Source organism: Geospiza fortis, unplaced genomic scaffold, assembly GCF_000277835.1.
Source record: "Geospiza fortis unplaced genomic scaffold, GeoFor_1.0 scaffold130, whole genome shotgun sequence".
NCBI classification, from domain to species: domain Eukaryota; kingdom Metazoa; phylum Chordata; class Aves; order Passeriformes; family Thraupidae; genus Geospiza; species Geospiza fortis.
In genome coordinates, this window is record NW_005054300.1 from 18,497,028 (window position 1) to 18,520,436 (window position 23,409).

General features: G+C 41.9%; 1 protein-coding gene across 3 annotated transcripts in view; it reads right to left on the bottom strand.

The window, feature by feature from the left end:
- Window positions 1-8,829: 8,829 nt before the first annotated feature.
- Window positions 8,830-23,409, bottom strand: part of GPRIN2 (G protein regulated inducer of neurite outgrowth 2) — a 27,963-nt gene continuing 13,383 nt past the window's right edge. For all 3 annotated transcript variants that reach the window (XM_031062874.1, XM_031062879.1, XM_005417295.2), the window contains one exon: window positions 8,830-11,489. In XM_031062874.1, the coding sequence (XP_030918734.1) occupies window positions 9,674-11,489 (1,816 nt within the window). In that variant the 3' untranslated portion in view covers window positions 8,830-9,673. The remainder of the gene's footprint in view (window positions 11,490-23,409) is intronic.

Below are 23,409 nucleotides of genomic sequence, written 5' to 3' on the forward strand. Positions count from 1 at the left end.
TTACTGCTCCCAGAACACCTCCCAGTACTGCCGCCCCGCTTTCCAGCTGGGAACAGGACCCAGTTACTGCTCCCTGCCCTCACGGTCAGCGGCGAGGAGGTCAGCTCAGCTCAGCTCAGCTCAGCGCAGCTGGCCAGAGCGCGGCGCCGATAACGCCGAGGGCTCGATCCCTGCGGGGGCCATTCAGGAGTTAGACTCGATGGTCCTCCTGGGTCCTTTCCAACACAGACTGTCCTGTGAGTCGGTGAGATTTCAGCCTTTACCGAACCGGCCAGCACATTTGTGAAGTCCTGCCTTTTGTAAGTTTATGCACAGCATTTAAAGCTTAACAGAGAATGTAGGGGGACTTCACTCAGAAAGAACTTCAAATGGAAATCTAAGTAGATGAGTACATGTGGAAGCTGAGTCACAATTTCCCACATATTTCCTCCTCTGGGCACAATCCAAGGAGCCATTCTTCTGATCAGGATTTTACTCACGGTTACAAGTACAAATTATTCAGCGCTGACCTAAGAGAAAGTATAAATCAGCCACCTAATCCCAGATGTGCTGTTACCCTAGGAACAAGCATTTCAAGTATTTGGCTTCCTTGTCTAAACATGTAGGAGACACAGGGTGTGTTATATAATCCTCCTCTGTGTACTTGGATTTAAGAGGAAAAATAATACCAACCCTGCCTAACCTTGGAAAACCAGGAGTGCTCATACACCACGTGCCCCCCCATGCAGCTACCCAGCAGGACTCTCCCAAGGAAAGAAAGCTGCCTCTCCTGGGCAAGCAGGCACAGTGGACAATGACGGGTTTCTGTCATGTCTTCCACAGGCTTGACAAAGGCAATATCACAATCCAGATGGTCTGAGAGGTTTTTGTTGGTAGAGTTGCTTCACACAGTACACCTTCTGTGTGGATTCGTTGTGGTCAAGGTCATGCCTTCCTAAGAGGATTTGCTCTGTGGACACATCTTCCATCTTACCTCTAAAGGAATATCAAGGTTAAGGAACCATATGCATCTTTTAATGGTCTCTTTCCTCCCACCCCTCAAGGCAGTACACACTACTCCTCCCTCAGCTAAACCCTTTGCCATGCCAGATGTGCCTTTTTATACAAACCTGCATAGTGGATCAGAAAAAGAAACATAAAATTACATCAGCTTAAGCAAAAGGCAAACTGGTGATCTACTAAAATAGAGGCAAAAGGTTGGGTAGAGAAGCAGTTTTATGGGAAAATAAACAGGATCATCTGCTCATGTTAAAACAGAAGCAAAGATGGAGATGTAGTGGGCAGTTCCTCAGCATTGGATAAAACTGTATAAGTGTTCACAATAAGCCTCCAATCACAGTATGAAGAAAAGCATTTTGGATGCAAAAAAGGGACATAAATACACATCAGAAATTGTTAATGAGGATAAAAGCCTGCAGCTTTTCCCTTCAGAAGTTTGTGACACCACGTAATGCATGCCTATACCCAAGATTCAGTGCTATTTCTAGCTGAATGGGAATCCCACTTATAGCAGCATAGAGAATAGGTTCTGTAGCATAAAGCCCATCCTTCCAAGATTTGGCAAAAGTGTATAATGACTCCCTTGTCACTCAAAGACATTTTTCCTTGCTCGTCTGCAGTGTGGGAACAAATTCCAGGGAGAGATTCATCCCTTCCCATCCTCTGGCAACATGAGGTTTGAGGGAGAACCAGAAGTTTTTCTGCATTTCTTAGGTATGGTCCTGCAAAACTACTACTGGGCAGCACTCAGGCACAAATAACTTGAAGAATATTCTCTGGTGCAATGGCTTTAGAGCAAATTTTGTGGAGTTTAAAGAATGTTTGATTTCTGTTCAGATTGTTCCTCTTTCAACAACTGCAATAATGCAGTTGAAGGGCATCAGCTGTGTTAACTTCTCTGTTAAATGCTCCAGAATGTGAGTTCCCTGTTCTGCAGTGCTACCACACAGCTGAGCAGCCCATCCCTGCCTCGGAAACAGGGAATAAGGAAGCTCAGCCAGCCCCCCAAGGCTGCGGGGGCAGTGGGACACCAAGGCAGACCAAGCTGACAGCTCTCCCATCAGAAGCAGCAAAAGTCTCAAGGCAGAGTATGAAACTCTAGAAGAGTCTAGAAGAGTGCATTGTAGCAGTCAGGGAACCCCACGCAGGCTCCCGCGGGAATCGCCAGTTTCCTCAAGCGCTGCCGCTGGAAAGGGAGTGTTTTCCTTTTGTCCCTGCCAGCCCGGGTGCATGACCCCCCCTGCACGTATCCTCTCTGACGTGTGTCCTTGGTCCCCTTCCAGGCAGGACGTGACCTGGCGCTGGGTCCCACAGCTGTGCACCAGACCCAGCCCCAGCCTTCCCGCAGGGCCCGTGGCCCCAGGGTGACCTCAGCTCCAGCCCGCCCAAGGACCGAGCGAGCAGCGCCACTTGTGCTGAACTCCAAAGGCTTCACTGCGCCGCAGGGCACTTTCAAAGCTCTCTGCACTGTATTTACTCACCTTGAATCTTTGTGTTTGTGTCGAGCTACCTCAGTGCCAGAGAGGAATGAAATGTTTTTGAACTCCCACACAACGAGTTTCATATATAGACTGTAAACAGATGTTTTAATGGCCTTTTCTTGCACACCACACACGGCCTTTTTCGTTTCTCTAGTTTAGGGATTTCTCATTTCTGCAAACTTTTTACTTACTGTCTATTATTCTATCCCACTTCACGCTGAACAAAAGTAGCACCTACACCTAACTCCATACTCACCTTTCATTTAAAGAGGTTCTCAGGAAGGTCTTCTGTAGCTTCTCCAGACAGCCTAACCAAAGGCAGAACTTCTGGAAGCAATGGGTTGCTTTTGTGAATTGGGGTCCCACCACAGACGTGAACAAATTTCTTACTTGTTGTGGCCCAAACCTACCAATGCAAAAAATAACAGGCACAGCACCAGAGGACTCACACTAAAGGGAGGGAGGCATGTAAACAGTGTATAAACAATTTTAACTAAACTAAAACTGCTTTTACAAACCTTCAACCTGCTTCAGAAAAGTTGTTCTATCACAAACATAGATCGAGCCTGTAGCAAAACATTAGTGTGATTTTGGTCACTAAACATTTTGCAGCCCCCCCAGTGTATATATATATATATATAGATAGATAGATAGATAGATATAGATATATATATATACACACACACACACACATTCCAGTCAAAATTGGAGCAGGAAAGAACTCCCAGGGCAGACTTGGAACACAAGGGCTGCGTTACAGCTCCACTCATTTGAGTGGGGGAGCAGGTTGTTGAACACATCCATCACACAATCAAAACAGGTCTCTTCTGCTTTCTCAGAAACACTTGTCTCATCTTTTCCCAAGAACCTTCTTTAAGAAAACAGTTATGGCAGCACAGCAGTAAATTAACTCCTTATTCTACTGTTAGAGTGAGGCTTATGCTGAAAAAAAGCATGGAATTTAGAAAACACAAATCACTATGTGAACAAGGAAGAAATTACAACAAAACAAATTATAACATCACATCGTGCATTTAAATCAATGTAAAAGCTTTTCTAAAATTGGATTCTCTGAGGCAGTGGCATTTGTAGGATTTTCCAGATTATGTGAACACAAGACAACATTCAGATAACCTGCACACAGGAATTTCTGCCCAGTCCCAATCTGGAGTGCATCAGTTTCCACTAAAACCAGCACCAGAAGGAGTATAAGCAAATTACCTACAAGCCTGCAAAAAGCCATCAGAGGAGGGGAAAAGCCTGATTTTTTATGCATTTGTGATCACTGAGGGTGTTGTGTCTGTGTCAGGGGAAGGACCTCAACCTCCAGCAGTACAGCACAGGTCAGGTGCTGGCACTCAGGCCTGGACAGTTCTGTGTGCTTCCTGCACCACAAAAAGCTGCCTGTCAGCAGGCCTGCTGGAAAGCACCAACAAAAGGGTGTTGGGGCAGGATTCACTGCACCCCAAGCTGTGAGCCCATCTCTGCTTTACAGTAAAAATTGCCGGAGGTGAGCAGGGACCAGAAGATGCCGAGGAAGAGCAGGTGTGTCCTGTGGAGCTGTGCGCCGGCGCTGAGCACCAGGTGGAGCTCGGAGATGTAATCCTGGCCAGCAGGAGTGCACGGGAGCGCCTGACCCACATTCCTTAAGTCCTACTACCTTTAACAGCTCGGGAGACAAAATCTCCCCTTCTTTACACCTGTGATACCATATATGATACCTGTCTTTAGTGCCTGTAGGCGAGCAGAAGGTGGCTGGAAGGGGATGGAAGTCTGCAACATCGTTTCCTTGCCTGTGTCCCTCCCCTTTGCTTTCTAAGCTTCCTTCACATGCCATCTGAGTGGCATGGCCTGTAGTATACTGAAAGCCTGATAATAAGACAGATGACATCTGTTTAGGTCACATATCTGAAAGGATTAATGCTCCCAAAGACTTACAAGCTACAGCTTAGTACTCTGCTATCTGAACACATCGGCCCTGCTACATGTGATGGCCGTCAGCTCAAGGCTCAGCACTTCTACACCTCGAGAAAGATGGAAGCTGGACACCCAAGCAACCATGGCATAGGATATGCACCATTTCCTTCATGGATACAGTAAAAGCCACAAGCAATTTTGTGCCAAGTCTGGTGAAAGAGTTCCAGGAGAAAGAAACAACTTCCTGGCACTGGTTTTGCCTGTGGCAGGGTGCTGCCCCACAGAAAATGGACATGGACATTCTCATTCCAGCTGGCAGAGGTGGAAAGGGAGCACAACCATTTTTACATGGGGCAGAACTGCTGTGTGCAAGCTGCTTTCTGAACAAGAAAAAGAACAAAATTCACACTAATCCACATCACCCACAAAACAGAGCCATCTCTTTCCCTTTAAAACCACATGGCTCTGTAGAGTTGCTCCTGTGGAGGGGCAGGGGAGTGGGATGACCTGGACTGCAGCATCAACAGAAAGTACCACAGCTCCCTTCCTCAGCAGGCACGAGGGGCTTGCAGGACACACAGTACCCGTGGACAGGCAGTACCTGCAGACACCAGCAGCCCAGGGCTCTGCACACAGGCTCACAGGCTTTAGATTCTCCTGCTTTGATGAGGGTCAGCTGGATCTTGTGGCCTGTGTAAAAAACAGTGCTTTGGAAGGAAGCTGAATAGAACATTATATTTTCAATTTCAGATCCATAGCTCTGTATGGAGGGAAAAGAAAGAAAATTTAGAAATCAATCCTGGACCCTAAAGTCCCCTGAAGGGGAAAGACACAAGACACTGACACAGCAAGTTCCACTAAGTTATTTAACTGGTACTGAGAGAGTTGATTAGAATGATTTATTTCCAGCTCATAAACCCACATGCTGCCTCTTTCTCTCTTGCCAATTAACAGTATTACTTAGCACTAATAAACTGCTTTCATTTTCAAGGGGCTTAAGAAGACAAATTAATCACCTCAACATGTCTGAAAGGAACAGATGGCAATGAAGTATTAACATTGCAATTTCCCAGCTGGAAAAGCTCCTGAGAGAGGGGGCAGTAGCAGTGTCTGGAGGATACCCAGCCCTGTTCCCTCTGTGGAGCTGGGGTCCCTCGATCTCACCTCCACTCTCAGCTTCTGCTTTAACCCAACATCACTACACATTACTTTTCCTAGAGCAAAGCTACACTGTTTTTCTTACTCATTCTTTAATACCTTCTAGAAGGCCTCTTACCTCAGCACATCTCCAGACAGGTTGCTACTGCTTTGGATTTAAAAGACTAAATGTCTATCCAATAATGCAATTAGTGCAGCCTGTCATTATTCTTACTGGCTACAAGCAGAGAAGTGATCAGGAAGAAACACATTACTCTGCCCATAGAGTGGAGATGCTCTTTTCCCCTGAAACATCTTGGTTACATTTCAGCACAGAACAGCTGACTGCCTTTTCCTCTTCTCACTCGCTGCTGTCCCACAGGACTGTGCGAAAGTGCTGTTCTGTGGGGCCTTTTGGCTCAGCTGTACAACAAAAGCTTTCTTAAGCTACATCTGGAAGGAAGAGAGGCTTTCTGTGGAACAGGGCTTCCTAAAGCAAAATGTTCAGGTGAGGACCAAACAAACAAATAAAATGATTTTAATAGTAACTGATGTGACAGTGACTAAGCAACTGTTTAGTATGCTGTTTTGGCTTTTTTAAAGACCTGATTTAACTACGGATGATTTTTATTTAAAGCATTGAGATAATACGCTCTATTTCAGTATTTAACCCCAGTCAAAGGTTATCTCAAATTGAAACTGCAATGATAATAGTCAGTGCCAAATGTCTGACAGGTTTTGGTCTCTCCTCTAGGAATGGTAACAGTAAATACTACTTCAGAATGAAATTAATTATTCTAACACATTTTCAGAACTATTTAGCACATACTGATATTAGTATCAATTGCCTCCAATCTCTGCTGAGCCACTGAGCTAAGCATCTCAGCCCATGATCAATCTCAGCTCTCAAGTATCAATGTACAATATACAATGAAATCCTTCTAGAGACATTAGTGTCTAGGGACAACATAACATATCCCAAACACTGCATTAACTGCGGCTGTTCCTGCATGTTAAGGTAAAGAAGGCACACTGAGACAAAAGCATGAAGCACCCAGTGTGCCAGAGCATCCCTCCCTGAGAATTCTTGGGAAAGGCAGCCCCAGTCTGCTCAGCTGGAACTGGTACCTGAGCACTCAGGCTGGGGAGCAGAGGCAGCATGGTGCAATGCACACTGCTCTTCAAATGGGCTTGAGAAATAATACACCCTATTTCACCCCAGCCTGACAAGCATCTGTGTTCAGCATTGTCCCACTTAGTTATAAATCTAGTGTGAGTATTCCTGCTACTATATTTATATTTAAAAGTAGAAGGTAATGGATATGGATTTTCTTAAGTTAAAAAAACATTAAAAACAGTTCTCACATTACAAAAGTAACACTTCAATAGAGAATACTTAATATACAAAATGGCTGCATTTGATTTTTTTTAAAAACTGAACCCAAATGCAAAATCAATTCAAATTAAGACTTCGATTGTACAAATAAAACAACTTGTTGTATCCCTGTAGGTAATAATCAGATGAATGTTTTTTGTTGGGTTTTTTTTCAGATTTCCATTATATTCTTGTACTTTAAACCTTTCCAAAAGTGTAGGAAGTCCTCAAGCATAAACACTATATTTTGTAAATAACAGCAATGCTGATTAATAACATGAAAATTCAGAATGTCTGTAATGAGTGAGCATCTGTTTTTCTGAACTTGCAAATCATTGGTATCCTTTGCCTTTACTTGTAATTTATTTTTCTCATTCAGGAATCATAATTGTATTTAGGACTGTAGTAGCAAGTCATACTAATGTATAAACCAGAAGTAATTGACACCAGAACTGCATGAAATAATTCTTTCAGGTTTTATAGCACAACAGACAAAGAATTCAAGGGACTTTGCCATATTATTCCATCCCTTTTGCAAACTCTCTCTTTCTGACCAGTTTGATACTGGTCTTATTATATCATATTCCTACAGCTGGGGGCTTTATTTTGGAGACATGTTTGGAGCACCAGGGGTGGGAAGGAGAATACAGTTTTTCCACGTACCAAATAAAGTATGGATTACAAAGGCTGTGGGAGGAAGGTACTGTTGCTATTTTAAAGCTTTAGTTTGACTCTTCAAATCTGGAATTCTCCTGCACACCTGAGGAGAAGCTAACAGACAGCACAAGGTTTTATACCACTATAATGCTTAAAATTCTCAAAGTGTAGTGTTTGAAGAAAGGAAAAAATCAACATTCAATATTCTGGACCATAAAATAAACCTGTATAGAAACTGCTTAGCTAAACTATAAATAACAGCAGAGTAATTTTATTTAGTTACTTATTACTTCCTTACTCCTATTAAAGCTTCAATAAAAGGAATTTTAACATCCAGAATCATTAGCAGAACTTAGATGCTCACAGCTATAAAGGCATCCTGAGTAAGGCATTATATTCCAGTGGCTTCACACTTGGTTTGTCTAAAACTCATTTTGAGCTCAGACTTCTTTGAGGCCAAAGTCCCAGGGTCTAAACAAAGCCTCCTGAACACCATTTCACAGATGCATTTCACAGGAGCCAACTCCTTGCCCAGGAGTGAAAATTTGATCTTGAACTACTCCACACCATTAAATTAATGCATCACAGGACATTCCAATTAGAAGGTCCTACATTTAAGGATTTTATAGATGAAAGTTTAAAGCTGTCCTAATCACCACGAGTTCCTCTTGATATGCAAATGTCAGGTGAATATTATGGCGTCAGTCTGCTAACTTACTGGAACAAAAACCAAACCAAACCAACAAACCACAACCCCACACATTTAAAGTAAGAGTCGGTAATTCCACAGCAGTAAGTTCTCAGACACCGCAAATTTTCCTTTGAGACAGAAATGAATGTTTCTCTTCTCTCTCATTAAAAAAAAATATTGCACATCTCATTTTCCCAAGAATCTTAGGCATTCACCAAAGGCACCTATGACACTAGAAATAGTATTCTCATCTTCCTTGACAAAGCTTTTACTTCAAACAGGCCCTGCACTATGGCTGCATTACACTATCATAACAGCTTTCTCACTGAAAACTTGTTTGTGAAGTTGTTTCTAGAAGAAAATAAATATTTAAGCTGCCCAAATGACCAAGGCACTCAGAATAACCTTAGGACTGTCCTTTGGGGAAGACACAAGGTCTCACTTTCAGCAGATGCCTGACGTCAGACCAGAGAGGGAACACAAGACAGGCAAAGGTTACATGGAAACTGTCCCCTCTGGCTTATGCAAGAGCCAAACAACCACTGCTCAGGATAGATGCACATAAAGAGAACTCACTGGAAATTACTTTTAATATAAGCAAACCAAAACTGCTCGTGAGTTGTAGGGTATGGTGGTACCACAGACTAATCTGAACAGCTTCCATTTCAGGTCTCTAAAACAAGCATTCAGTAAGTAACTCACATTACATCAGTCATCTTTGGTAACACTGTACATTTGTGTCAACCACTTGGTAAACATGAGTTCTGGATATTTAGAGTGTAATTCATCATAACTACAAACTAATTGGAAAGTTGATGGAGCATCCTCCAACTGTACATGAGCTTGCTAAAGGAAGAGTTCAGACTAGCAACACTGAAATTACTTCACAGTTATGTAGAAAAAAGTTACAATTCTTTGTCATAGATCATTACACAAGTTTGTTATTTTGTCTACAGTTAAAGCAGGTTTATAGTCAGGATTATTAAATTAACAGCAAAACAGCTGCCAAAACAATTTAAAGGAATGTAATTTAAAGCTAAGAACTTTGATTAAAGCATTTTTTCTAACCCTAAATTATTAAAATACAGAAAAAAGTCATCATTATTTCAAAAATATGTATCATTAAAAAAGAAGTTCCATTCCTTACAACACAGTTTAAAACTAATGTAGAAGGAAACAGTGCTACATTAAATACAGTCAAGAGCATTTGGATGGCATTATATAAGTGTAATCTTATGTTTTCTGTGAGATGGTCCAGCCATGGACTTCTCCTTGCTTTAATGTATATTTGATGATCACTGAACTTTTCCCACTTATCCTCATGTGGGTTGTCCACATATACTGTGTTCACACTTAAGAGTCAGCATTTATGTACAATTTAAAAGCAGCACAGCTTTCCTAAACCTGCAGCTGTGCTCACTCCACTGCCGTACTGGAGCGAGCACAACAGCTTGGGTATCTCAGGGAATGCATCATTGTTCTGAAAGGCCTTTTTTTCACAGTTTTTTCAGGGGCTGGCTCCTCATTATGTTTCTCAGCTGCCTCAGCAGGCACTGTCTGGAACTGTTCTATTTGAAACTCGAGATGTTTTTGAATGGCTACCCCAAGGACTTCTGGATCCACAGATGCCCCATACACTTCCCACGTCATTCCTTCATCATCCCATCTCACTTCACGAACTGGAGATTTGGGGGCCTCCAAGCCTTGCTCCAGGTTCACCTCTGGGAACACGTGTGAGTGACCTTCTGCTGCAGCTGCTGGGCTTGTTGCCACCGATTTGCATTCCATGGTTGGAAGAGTTTGTACCTCGGCATCTCTGCGCTCCAGAGCCGGTTTCAGGCCTTTGGTTATGTCATTCATAGAGGTCATAGTCCACATATCCTTAGTTGTCACTGCCATGTCTGCACCTTGCTGGCTGCTCAGAGCAACCTGGGCAGCCTTGGCTTCTGGAGGAGCTCTCTCCTGCGGAGCAGGTTGCAGTTGTTCTTCAGGAACGTTACAGCACTTCAGGATTTTCTTGGCATCCAGGCCCGATTCACTTACTGAAGACACCAGCTTAGGATATGTCAGAATGTCAGAAGCAGAAAAGGAATGGAAGTAGCCAGGTGCTGTCTGCTCTTTTCCTGTCTCACTGACAGAGCACACCAAGCGTGGAATGAGCTGGATGGATGGAATGGGCACGGAGTGACAATAGGCCGGGATGGTGGCGTCTGCCTTCAAGGCATCCTGCCTGAGACTGCAGGGCCCCACTGAGTTGTTGTGAACCGTCATCACCATGGGGGAGTAGGCAGAGTTTGGAATACTACCATAAGTCAGACCACCATGAATAATCCCAGGGGCTTGACTGAACGTTGTCCTGTTTGGAAAACTGTTTCCAGGCATGTGGGGTCCTAGAACAGCAGTGTGAAATGTGCCAGGATCTGTGTAAACAGTGGTGTTACGTGGAATACTGCCACTGTCAAAGGTATTTGTGGGTACCTGTTGGTCCCTAGGTATGACTGGAAGATGAGTCACAAGGTTTTGATAGTGACATGTATTTTGATTTGTTTCTGATCCATATCTCTGCGTTTGGAAAGACATCCTAGCCTCTGGTGGACCATGCCTGCAGCCAGAAGAGCTGAGGCTGGAGTGAGTAGCACTGCTTTCTATGGTTTCTATGTGAGTGACATGAGTCTGCTGTTTGCAGCTGCAGGTTAGGTCTGAGTGGCTTCTCTGGAGGGCAGGTCCTGATTCTTCCATTTTACACATGCCTTGCTGGTGAACAAAGCAGGCTGAAGAAACATTCTCAGCAGTGCTGCTCTTCACACACATCTTAGTGTCCCCCACTCCCCAGGATGCTGAGGATTGTTCAGTGACAAGAACATGGTTTGTACTCTTAGTTCTTCCCTCTGAATGGTCATTGGCTGACTGGTCATTTATAGTTTGGACCTCTGATCCAAGTCCCACCATCCCAGGCTGTGAGGAGGACCATTCAGGACTCTGCACACTCCTTGCATCACTCCTGTTTTCCAAGATATGGCAGATAGTGCTACTATGGCTTTTCTTCAGCTCCTGTTTGTTTTGCCTTTCCTCTAAACTCCTTGAGTGCCCAATACAGGCCAGGTTTGAGGAGCTCTTGGACAGGGGGTGACTGTTGACATTCAAGAGACTGTGACAAGTAGAACTTAGTGAGTCCTGGTAGCAATGGGTGTGCAGCTGGTGGCTGTCAGATGACATGGCAAAAAAGAGAGATCTGCAAGAAATGGTGGAAAAGAAAAAGACACAATTTAAGTAGGAAATAAGTGTACTGGAAACTATAATCTCTACTGACCTTCTGCTTGGGCTTCTTGCCTTCCACAATTCACAAGTACTTCCTAAAAAACACAGTACTCTAGTCTAAGTGTACTCAGACCAGTCAGTTTCCATTTTTGCTTTCTCCAAAGAGTTTTCCTCCAAATTAGATACAGGACTTTTTAAAATTCTGGTGAGTTTTTTTCCCAATTCATAAAACACAAAAAGAAAAAAAATCCTCCTTGGTTTCTATCTTTTAACAATAACTATCTCAACATTACCAAGTATCATCTCCCCAAATTCACTGGAGCCCTTTTTGGGACATCCAGAGATGTCATGTAACTTAAGCAAAGGCAGAAGTATTTTCCAACTAGATAGTTTTTCACCACAGTGGTCATTAAGCTAATGACATTAACTGTATCATCAAAACAACAACAAAAAAAGTTTAGCTTTTAGTCTCTTGACATCGTCATTTCAGAAGTGATCCAGTCACTGATGGAGCTTTTAAACCTTGAAGCTGCAACAACTGAACAAGTTCTCCTTTTCCCCACACCTTTCCTAACAAGCTTCTTGATATTTCATGTTACAAGATCACTGTTTTAGTCCACTGTTTTCCCTGAGGCCACACAAGTGTACAGCAGGTATGGACAAAGTCGTTTTGACCCCCTGTGACAGAGATGACATGAAACCTCTGCCAAGCCAGTGTGGGGTCACTGCCAGTGTTTCCAAAACAAATAATGCTGGGCAGCACTCCAGCTTGCCCTCACCTTTAGCACCACAGGACTTGGCTGCAAAGAGGGACCCAGTGAAAGGCTGGAGGTGAAATTCCCCTCTCTCTGTAAGGAGAATCTGAACCTCAGCACTGCCTCTGTTAAGGGTGTATGCGCTGGGCTCAGGCTGCTCACCTTTGCAAATCCACAAGTCCATGCTGGCTGTGGAAGGTGTGCACTCATGATACCAGAGGCAGGGTAAAAATGAAACAAGAAAATCTTTAGCCAAAGCCCTGCAGTTCTTCTGTCTTTTTTTATAGTGCACTCAGTCTTTTTTTTTTTTAGCAAACCCTTGTTTCTATCAGTTGGTGCAGTACCCTAGACATTATTGACATCTATGTTAGCAGTTTCACATCTGAGGGGAGTTATGATTGAAGATTTTGAATCTCACCAGATTTAGAGATCCATTTTTGCCGATTGAATCAGATCTTCCTCTGATTGACTACACATACTGCCTTGGTGTCACAGAGGTGTTGCAACACTTGTATAATTAAAGGTATTTTAATATGCTCATATATATCTATATCTACCCACACAAATACGTATGTCTTTTCTACGAGAACTCACTGTGTTGAAGAGAAAGATCCAGAATATTTGTGCATTGCTTCCAGGCCAAGTACTACCACACATTTCATTCTGCAGATGTAAAGAGTGAAAGCCAGATTTTCTCATTTTAGACAACTTTCCCTCAGATATACTTCATGCACTCTGCCTCCTTAGCAGGTCTCTGACAGAAACCTGCACAATTTCCTGTGCACTATATCACTAAAATAAAAATGAATGTGTGGAACAGGAAAGGTACATACACATGGTGACAAAAGCACTCTGCAAATGTCACAGGGAAGTTCACTCCTACCATCAAGGACACCATGGCTGCAAGGGCTCACATTCAGCACTCTCATATGTGATCCTTTTAAAGTGATATTTTACAGGCTCCAAGAGTCACATACCAGCGTAACAGATAAGAACATGCCTTTTGCTCCCTCTGCCAACCAAGAGCTCTACAGCTGATCCAGGTAGCTATCAGTGCTTGTAATTAATTCCATTTCCATTGTAAACGTCAGCAGGCTAACAGGCTGCAATTTTCCCATCACCTGAAATCCACTTGTGTTGGCTGTTTTCCATCATGAAATGAAATTGAGCATGACAACATTAAAAATATTAATATTTGCAATCACATTCTTACAAAAATTCTCATTGGGGGTTGTGTATCAGGGACTTGTGACCAGCAGCAATATCCTCTAGTACAGGGTTGCTCCAATTTGGATTGTAGGCAGAAAAAAGGTGAATTCCCATCCTTCATACATGTTACCTCTCCTGCAGTCACTTCTGCACATGAGTATAGTCTGTCACAGGGTTCAAAGGAGTCAAGAGGATTAAACACCAGAGCAATAGCTGCCTACAAGGTGAAAACCTTACATTTAATCTCTTTAAAAGATAACACCTGCAAAGGCTCTCACACACACCTGGATGAAACAACACTTACTAATGGCAATCCTCAGACACAAATATTGAGACTCAGATGAAAGGAAGCTTCAAACATATCCTGTTACAAATTATATAAGGCTGTAGGAAGCTTGAAGGGCTCTCTTACAAAGTTTACAGCACTCAAATACCTACATGTACACAGAAACCAAGGCTCTGTTTTCTTTCTTTATGTAGCAATGGACATGGGTGCAGAAGCCTCTGTAACTGAAATAAGTGATGCATTTGAAACTGATTTGTCACCTCACACCCAACACATTCAGATGGATGAAACAGACCAAACACAGTGACATCACTGAAAGAAACAACCAGGGTGATGCTGGCAAGGAAACCACCAAAGAAAACTCAGAATAAATTTATTTTTGCCCCACTGCAGGTGAAATCATGACTGAACATGGGTTGACATGACATATATTACACATGTACATGCAGAATATTCTAACCAGCTACTCCCAACAGCATCTCAACATTGTTGCTCAGACAGACCAGTGTTTCACACTATCAAAATTGTAATAATTCTCCTATGGCCTGGGGCCTTCCCAAACTCTGCATTTCACACAGGCACTGCTGGCACTGATTGCTCAGGGTGCACAAAAACCCCTGAGAAGAGGCCCAACAGTGCACACACACCTCCTGAGGTGCCAGACCTCCCACTGAGCCCAGGGGCCAGCCCATGGCTTCTGGGAAAGGCTGGGAAGCAGAGGGGTCTGGATGGGCCTTCCCAGAGGGGTGGGTCATGTACAGAGAATGAGGTGCCAAACTTTTTAAAAATCCAACCCCAAAACATGGAACCTTTTCAATGTCACAGCCATGCAATTCCTTTGTATTTTGTGAATCAGCTAATCAGGAATGGATTACCCACATGAGACATGGATAGAAGCACACTGATTTCGTGGGTACACAGGCACCCAAACTGACTTTCTCTGTGCGTGCTGGGCAGAGAAGACTGCTTGGTTTAACTTTAATTTTTAAAATGTAAAAATATAACTTATAGGAAAGGAATTTTACTCAAAAATATCTACTTTAAGTTCTGAGTCTGTCTGAAATATTTTGATTTGAAAGGAAATTCATACCTGAAAATCATACCTGAATACGCAAATAAGAAAGTATGAATTTTTGAGGCAGATATTCGGCTATGAATATATAGAAAATTGTTAGACAAGCAGAGAAAGGATTAGGATAGAAATGGAATTAACATCCACTATTTTTGGCTTAGCTTCAGATAGCTTATGAGGGGATCTAGGCTGCTTTCACTAATTCCACTGAACTACTTTAAAGCAACAAATGTGTATTTTGCTATGACTTATGATTAAAGTTTTGACCTACTTAATGCACCAGTAAATTTAGTCTCAAAATATTAAATACAATGTATGTTATCAATTGAAAGACATTCATTGTAAATTAATTATGATTCTAAAATCCTTCGGTATTTTTGTACTCCAGACAAGTACTTTAATTGAAATTCTGACAACACTCTTATCTTTTAGTTTGAAACTGTTCCCCCTTGTCCTATCTGCCCATGAAAAAGTCCTTTTCCCTCTTTTTTAAGAACCCTCATTTAGTACTTTGTTACTATAGGAAGTTAACAGACAGTGAGGCAGTGAGAATCACCTGATATGTTGAACAACACAAGTTAGCTGCAGAATTTGGGAAGCATCAGAGAAATGTAATACTATTTACTAGAAATATGCATGCAATGCCAGACACTTCTCTAAATCTTCCACAGTTATTTTTTCTTAATATAACTCTGATGGTCAACCCACAAGTCAAGAAGATTTGTAGTAATGACTGCAGCTGTTTCACCCATCTTCACTTGGCTGATCATACAAGAAAAAAAATTCCTTAATTTTATGCTTTTAAAATCAACATTTGACTGCAAAATAAGTCATAAAATCAAAGTCAGTTTCAAGGGTGAGAGCATCAATATGCAAATGTGGAATTTGGAAAAGCTAAACAATGTGATCCATATCACATTTTTGGATGATGATTTACTTTTGGGTGCTGACCAGGACCCTCCATGGCAGCACTAGCCCTTTCAGAGAAACACTTTCTGAGAAGTGTTAAGGGGTTGCAAGGTCTTTGTCCTGAATTTGCTCCTTCATTTGCATCATTCTGGCCCTACTGTGCAATAATCAACTGCACAAAGCAAGCACAGAATTTCTGCAACACCAAAATCCAAGACAAACACAATTATATTTCATACAAGAAGAATAGTGTCATTTTAATTAACTTAAGGAATATACTTGAATAGGAGGCTGCTAGATACAGGTTCTTAACTCTATTTAATCTTATTACAAACACCATAAATAAATTATAAATTAAAAATTTATAAATTTGAAATTAAGAGCAGTTTATGGCTAAAATGATGTAACTTTAATTACACCCTAAGGGGCAGCAGTCACTTAGCCATAAACACTGCTGACCCCTGCCTGGGGCACAAGACAGCACATTCAGGAAAACCTGCATTTCTGCCCCAACAGCCAAGCTCCCTCAGGTACCAGAAGCAATTCAGTATATTCACACTGGGTTCTCTTCAGGCCTGGTATTTTACAAGCAATGTGGCCTCCTTACTGCAATCCATGACTAAACTTCTAAGATACATGTTTAATGTGGGAAAATAACGTAACAAGGTACATCATCTAATATGATATTGATTTCTTTTAGAGCTGTACTAATTTTAAAGAAACTTATACCATCAAAATAAAAAAAAAGTGCACACTTATGTCTAAAATTGTCCTTGCTTGCCCACATGGAAAACTACTTGCACAAGATAAGAAAGATCTGGTTTGCTTTAGACAAAGATTGGCATGATAGCATTATGAGATCTGATGGCCTCTCCCTAACTACTACTACTACTGAAGGAAATAGTTCATTAAGAGTAATCACTAACATTTACATTGGGGAGGAGTCAAACCACTCGAAAGGCATTGGCAAAACAGGATTAACCATGGTAAAAAGCTTAGAGATTCAAGTGTCTGGGATTAGGAGTTTTGTTGTTGCTGTTTTTAATTGTTATTTTATTTTGGTGAGGTGTAAGTGAAAGGGATAAACAGAGGAGTTACAGCAGGGGAAAAGATATCACTTGTCAGGGAACATAAAAAATGTCTCTAAATTCTGTCAATACAAAAAATAATTTCTCTAAATTCTGTCAGCTAGATTAATAAAGACTCAGGTTGAGACCCCAATCACTTAACCTTTAATCCATCATCTTTCTGTAGGCTTTCCATTTTGGAATAGCATTATAAACAAACCATGCCTTGTTCAGTTTAATCTGCTAATGCCCTTTTGTAAATATTTTCTATCATCCTAAGTATTTCCAAGTAGCAGCCAGATCTACAGGACAGGCTGGCTTGAGCATCCAGAGATACCAATAGACAAACACAACAGACAAGTGCACCCTGCATGCAAAGGAATGGGGTTGTTTCCCAGTTCTGAACTGCAAGAGGCACTGGGGACAGCTGGGCCATGGCACTGGGACCATAACTCACAGGGAGGAGGGGGAGTGCACTAGGTAGGCTGGAAAACATGAGAGCAGGAGAGCTGTGACCCTCAGTGCCCAGCACTGCCAAAGCAGAGCCCTTGTACCTGAGGCCCTCACTGGCCACTGGTCACAGCCATTAGGTTCTGCTAATTACTGCTTTGGCTGACAGGCTTTCCTGAAACACTTCTGTCTTTTGCCCACCCTGTGCTGAGCACACTGGGCAGGTATCTCTGCAGTGACTGTGACAAGACTCAGAGAGAAGAGCCCCCTTTACCCTGAGTGTTAATGAACCTTGGCTCTCTCCTTCCTGAGGCACAGCAGAGATCTCCTCCCCAAACACTGAGGGTGCCATGAGTGCCCTGGTTCTTGCCAGTGGCCTCAGCAGGAGATAACAAATGAGTTACCACATCAGAAAATGAATAGATTCCAACATTTGCCCATGCATTCACCTCAGCGTGGAAGGACAAGGCCACAGTGCCCACAGTTATCCCAACAGCTTGGAAGAGCCATGCAGGAAGGTCAGCATTCTCTTTTAAGGAGCAGGGACAGCCCACAGCCCCAGCACAGCCTGAGCAGAGCTGACAACTCTGAATCCTAAAGATGAAAAAGGCTAAAATGAAAGTGTCACAAGAGAGGAGCCTGATAGGGATGAACCAAAGGAGACAATTTCTGTGACACCTTCAGCTGAATTCCCAGGAGGGACAATTCACAGGCTGTAAATATATTATTGGAAAATCAGAGAGAGAAGCACTCTGTCACAAGGGAGGCATGTGTTGGACCCTGTCCTGACACCACCACATTATTTACTACTGCAACATGTGGCATCTTCTTTGCCACCTTTTTTATTTAATCATCTATCCCAGAAACAACTTCAAAAATCTCTTGGACTTCATTTTTTTAGCAGAATTTTATGAGTGAAACATTTTACTCCCACTATATCCCCACGTGGAGATCTGCCTCAGCATACAAGCTACAATATACCCAACAAGAGATATTGCAGAGTCATGTTTTGATGCTCACTTTTACTGTCTGACAGCTCACTTCTTTAAAGCTCATCTATTCAGTTAGAAGACTTAAAACTTTAATTATAAATTAATTATGATGACATGGTCACTTAATCAGCTGTTTTCACCAGCTGGGACTTAAAAAAAATCAAATATGACAGCAGGCAACATTGACCTAGAATCATGCTTACAGTGAATAGTGCATGCCTAAAGAAGTGGTATATTAATATAATTGTCTTTCTGGCTTAAGTGGAACAGAATTAAGCAAAATGAAACTGTTAATTCAGATGCCAGGATTATGCTGCTAAGAATTGATGGCTACTGATATGCACTGGTATTGCAGAAGTCCTGTGACAAAAATATTTTACAGTTTCTTTAGGAATTAATCTTTAATGTAGAAAATATGCAGTGGTCTATCCACATTTAGATTTATTTCGGAGACAAACACTAGTGAGCCTTTTCCTCTTCACAGCAGGGGATCAAATCCTATTCCTTCACATGTTCCAGCTTGGTGTTGAACAACTCATGCACCTCAGAGCTCCACTTTTGTACCCTCTCTGCTCAGCCCTGAGCACACCAGCTTCAAAGCAACCCCACTGACCTGGAACTCTGAAGAAACACATGGCCATAGCTTTGCCCAGTAAGCCTCTGCCTGTCAGAGGCCCAAGCCTACCAATGTGTGAATCACAGCTTCCTGGGCAGCAGCATGAACCTAAAAATCATACAGAAAGCCAGAAGCTCACTTACAGCCTCCTTCCAATCTCAGAGTACAGCTGGATACCAGTACAACCTGCACAAGAGGCCAGCAGTTTGCACATCCAACAAACTCCACCCAAACTGGCTAAGTGGTTTGAATATCTACTTGCAAATTCATGAGTTTTAGTGGAAAATATTCAAGTAATAATTTTTGCTGTTTGCTTGAAAGCTTAATAGTGACAGTTAGAGGGAAGGCACAAACTCAGCTTTATCCCCCCTGCCCTGTGGACATCCCAGCTTTGATGGCACTGCACTTCTGTGTGAGGGCAGTGGGACACCCCTCCCTGCCAGGTGAACACACCTGTGACAGCCAAAGCTGTGTCCCAGCCTGTGTCAGAGGGTGCACAGTCTGTGTGTGTGCTCTGTGCTAGCTGCAAGGAGGCAGAAAAGCACAGAGCTGAGCCTAACATGCCCAGCCTCCCCATAAAGCTCACTGCCTTGCCTCAGTGTTGTGCCAACAGAGATAAAAGCTTTACAACCAGCTGCAGTGGCAGACAAAGGAAGCTCAAATCTGCCTTAAGAATACTGAACATACAAACATAGCCACAAGCACAGCAGCTTTTCAGGTTCACATATCATCCTTAATTGAAGGATGGCAATTTCTACAGCAGCATCAAACAGCAATAATGGTGATATAAACAAAGGTCTCCAAACATCTCCATTAGGATAAAGACAATAGATTTAGACAATTAGATTGAAGGATGCTTCACCGAAATAATTAAAGATGGCTCATTATTCTTCAACATGTGATAGCTGAATGTCTTTCCTACCTAGAAAAACCTGGAAACTTACCTTTATTGCTTGTTGCCCTGTCTCCCCCTGTGACTGAACACCATATAAGGCCACAAAATCCCCTTCAATTCTTTATTTAAATAAGAGCATTTATGAACTGTATGGAAAACCTTGGAGAAAAGAAGAATTCAAAAACACAATTCATCTACCTCTAGAAGCTGCTCACAGTGGTGGCAGATAAAAGACTAACTTTGACATTGTGGACTGACAGAAAACTGACTTCCAGAACTTAAAACCCAATTGCTCAGTAATTAGAAAGAGGAAACAATTGCCTTCTAATTCTGTCTGCGCTCACTGACATAGTGTATGACCTTGAGCAAGTCATTCCCTTTGTGACTCAGTTTACTCATCTGTGACTCACAGATTAGATGCAGAAGCCCCTGATGTAGGTATTTAAAGGCTTAATTCATGATTGCAGAGCACTCTCAAATCCTAGAATAAAAGATATTAAATATAAGATGCTGAAGATAATGTACTCTGGTGCTTCTTTTGTAATATCTGGATTGGAAGAAATAAATAGTGCATCTCTACAGGAAATTCTTGTTGCACTTGCAGAAAATTCACCTTACCAGTAAAGGTCAGATACTATCTGTGCTTCAGAAGCATAAGTTTAATGCATCCCCTGCAACTTTCCAACATCATGAGCACAAGTAATCTCAAGAATTTCAAATACTCAAACCCAGCAGAGTTTCTCAGATTAGGTGTTGTATGTATAAACTCTCTATATAATGGGCATGCTGACAACATGTACATGGTATATGCATGGTATGTTAAGGAGCAATGATTGATTATTATAAGCAGCTTCATTAAACTTTCTAAGCAGAGTTGTCACAACTGCAGACCATGTTGTCTTGCAGTGCCACATGTACTTGTAGGCTTTTATTTACTAGGGTGAAGTTCTCATGAAAAAGAGATTCTGTGACTAATTTAAGCCTTCATTTCATACTGCAAGCTGTCTTTTATATATCCTTAAGCTGGAAAAGAGCTGGCAACATCTATCCAATGGCCTGAGTATTGAAAAGAACTAAAAACGGGACTAGCTAATCATATTTCATAGCATTAAAAGGTGCTATTGTAGTATGAGGTAGCCTTGAAACTATTTAAACAAGGAAAATGAGAAGGGGAAGTTTTCATTTCAAACTTGGTGTTTTGTCATAAAAAACCATTATGTCAAAATGCAATTTCTGTCTCCCAGAAAATAAACTGTCCCAATTCATCTGTGGTCAAATCAGACCCATGTGGGGAACTATTATCTATAGTTTTCAGAGAACATCTGAAAGTGATGAAAGGAACACTTCCCTACTCTCTCAGGACTGAGAGAAGAAAAACATTAGAGCTTGGTTAGGGGAGAGTCCCTACCTCCCAAGGCTTGATACCAGAGACTGTAAGGAGAAAAAACCCAAGACAGAGTAAAGTAACAGCCCAAAGCAGCAGAATAAAGTTTGCGAATACTTTGTCAAATTCAAGTATGTGAAAGAGTTCCTCTAGAACTAATGTTTACACCCTACTCTTTGTAAACAAACAAATTTCCCCTCCTCTCAGTTAATCTCAATCATAAACCAAGCTGCAGAAGTCTCTACTTTCTTATTAACATGTAATAATGTCAGAACCACAAAGTTTTGAGGTATAAATTTGAAACAACTCAAGAACCACAAGACAATTCATCTCCTGCCATCATTCAGGTCAAGGAAGATCCCACCTGTGTGCCATGGACAACTAGAGAATAACTCCTCAGGCATCTGCTGTTAACTGCTAGCAACAAGATACTGATTATAAAGAATAAAGGCTCTGCTACAGGAATCCTTTGCTTTTCAAACATTGGTTTGCCATATTCAAGACTCACACAGACGGAACCCTAAGAAATCTGGTCAGGCCTCACAGCTGTCTCTGCTTTGAGCAGGAGACTGGAATAGATGAATTCACAAGGTCCCTTCAAAAATGACTTTTTTTTATTCTTTTCATAAATAGGTGCTTTTATCCCTTTGTGCCAATGAATGTCATGTACCTTCTCAACCTGAGAAGCTGAAATGTGCAGCCATTTTGCAATACTGAACCACTTTTAATTGATTAGTGGAACCTGTACATTTTACTGAAACCTGAGTACCTTTTACTGAGACAGGAATGACTTTGGAAAGGAAGCACAAAGGTGATCTATAGGAAAGAGGCAGTGACTCCAAAAGTTTCTTTCCAATCCATTAGCACTTCTGTTGTTACTAAATCAACAAAATCACTCCCCCCTTTCACAGTTTAGAGGCCATTGAGAACCAAATAAAACTGCTATAACAAGATGTATGTTTTTCCTTGATGTTTCAAGAAGCACTGATCTACCCTGCTCAGTCATAAACACTGAACTTTCCCAGCAGATTCTCTGCAGAAAGCAAGAATTTAAAAATTATTTAAAAAAAAAAAATCAGTTTATGAGAGCTAGGGTGGCTTTGTGCATTCATCATCTCTCCAATTTCCATGGCAGGTTTGCTTAGCTTGAGCTAGAAAGGAGTTGGATCTTTCACTTCAGCTCAGATGAACTGGTGTCTGTCAGTCTTCTGCACTGTTGACTGGAGTAAAGCTCTGCAAGTCAAATGAAGGTCTTACAACTGCTCAATCCCATTAACCTTCATTTGCACACCTAGGTGTGCCCTTGCTAAAGCTTAATTAGCAAATATTCTGCAGATGGAGAAGACTCCTGCTCCTTTCTGTGCTTTGTATGAAATCCATACTGTGCACAAGTCAAGCCATCATCTTGCAAGAACTTCCCCACACAGGGACAGGCCAGTTTAAAGGTGATCTTTCCTATGAAGCTTTTTTTGGTGCAGAATGATGCTTGGCTATAACTCACATGCTTAATGCTCACACACCAAACCAGGAAAGACCTGGCTGATGTCAACTTCATTTAGTTGGCCTGACCCAATTCCCATGCTCTGAGTGCATCTACCTGAGCAGCCTCAAAGTGATTTTTTTTTGTGGTTCCTGTTGCTAAAGATAATTTCTCAGAATTTTAACAGCTTTTCTAAATAGAAGAGGCCATATTCTTCCCAACAATCTCCTAAGCAATCTTAGCAAATACTCCTAAAGCAGAGCTCTTAACATACAGATGGACTACAACTGCACAGCTATAGATTAATTCAATTGTGATAAGGCATCCATAGGAAATATTGCATCATATTACCTTAACCAGAGAAAAGCTCAGCAGTATCTTTCAGTTCACTGCCTTCTCATTGTATCTCTTGTGCAGATATTCCTGACCACTGTACTCCAACATTTCTTTTCATTCTCCCCCTCATTTTGCTTTTACAGAAAAGACTCTCTCTCACAACCGAAACACTGCCCCCAACCCCACCAGAAAAAAAAAGAAAAAAGGCTATTCATAGTTTGTTTAATTCACATCCTCTAGAATCTTAATATCCCAGAGAGATACTGTGTATGCGTACAGCTTTACTGTTTACACCAGTTAAAAACCTCTTATTTCTGTACAATGAAGCTGCAAGAATTAACTAAAAGGCCAGTGCCTGCAGTCCCTATGGTGTGGCTCATGGCCATGGAAAATGATTTAAGAAAAAAAAAGAGTTCAAGGCTGTCCAGAAAAGTAAAGTGCAG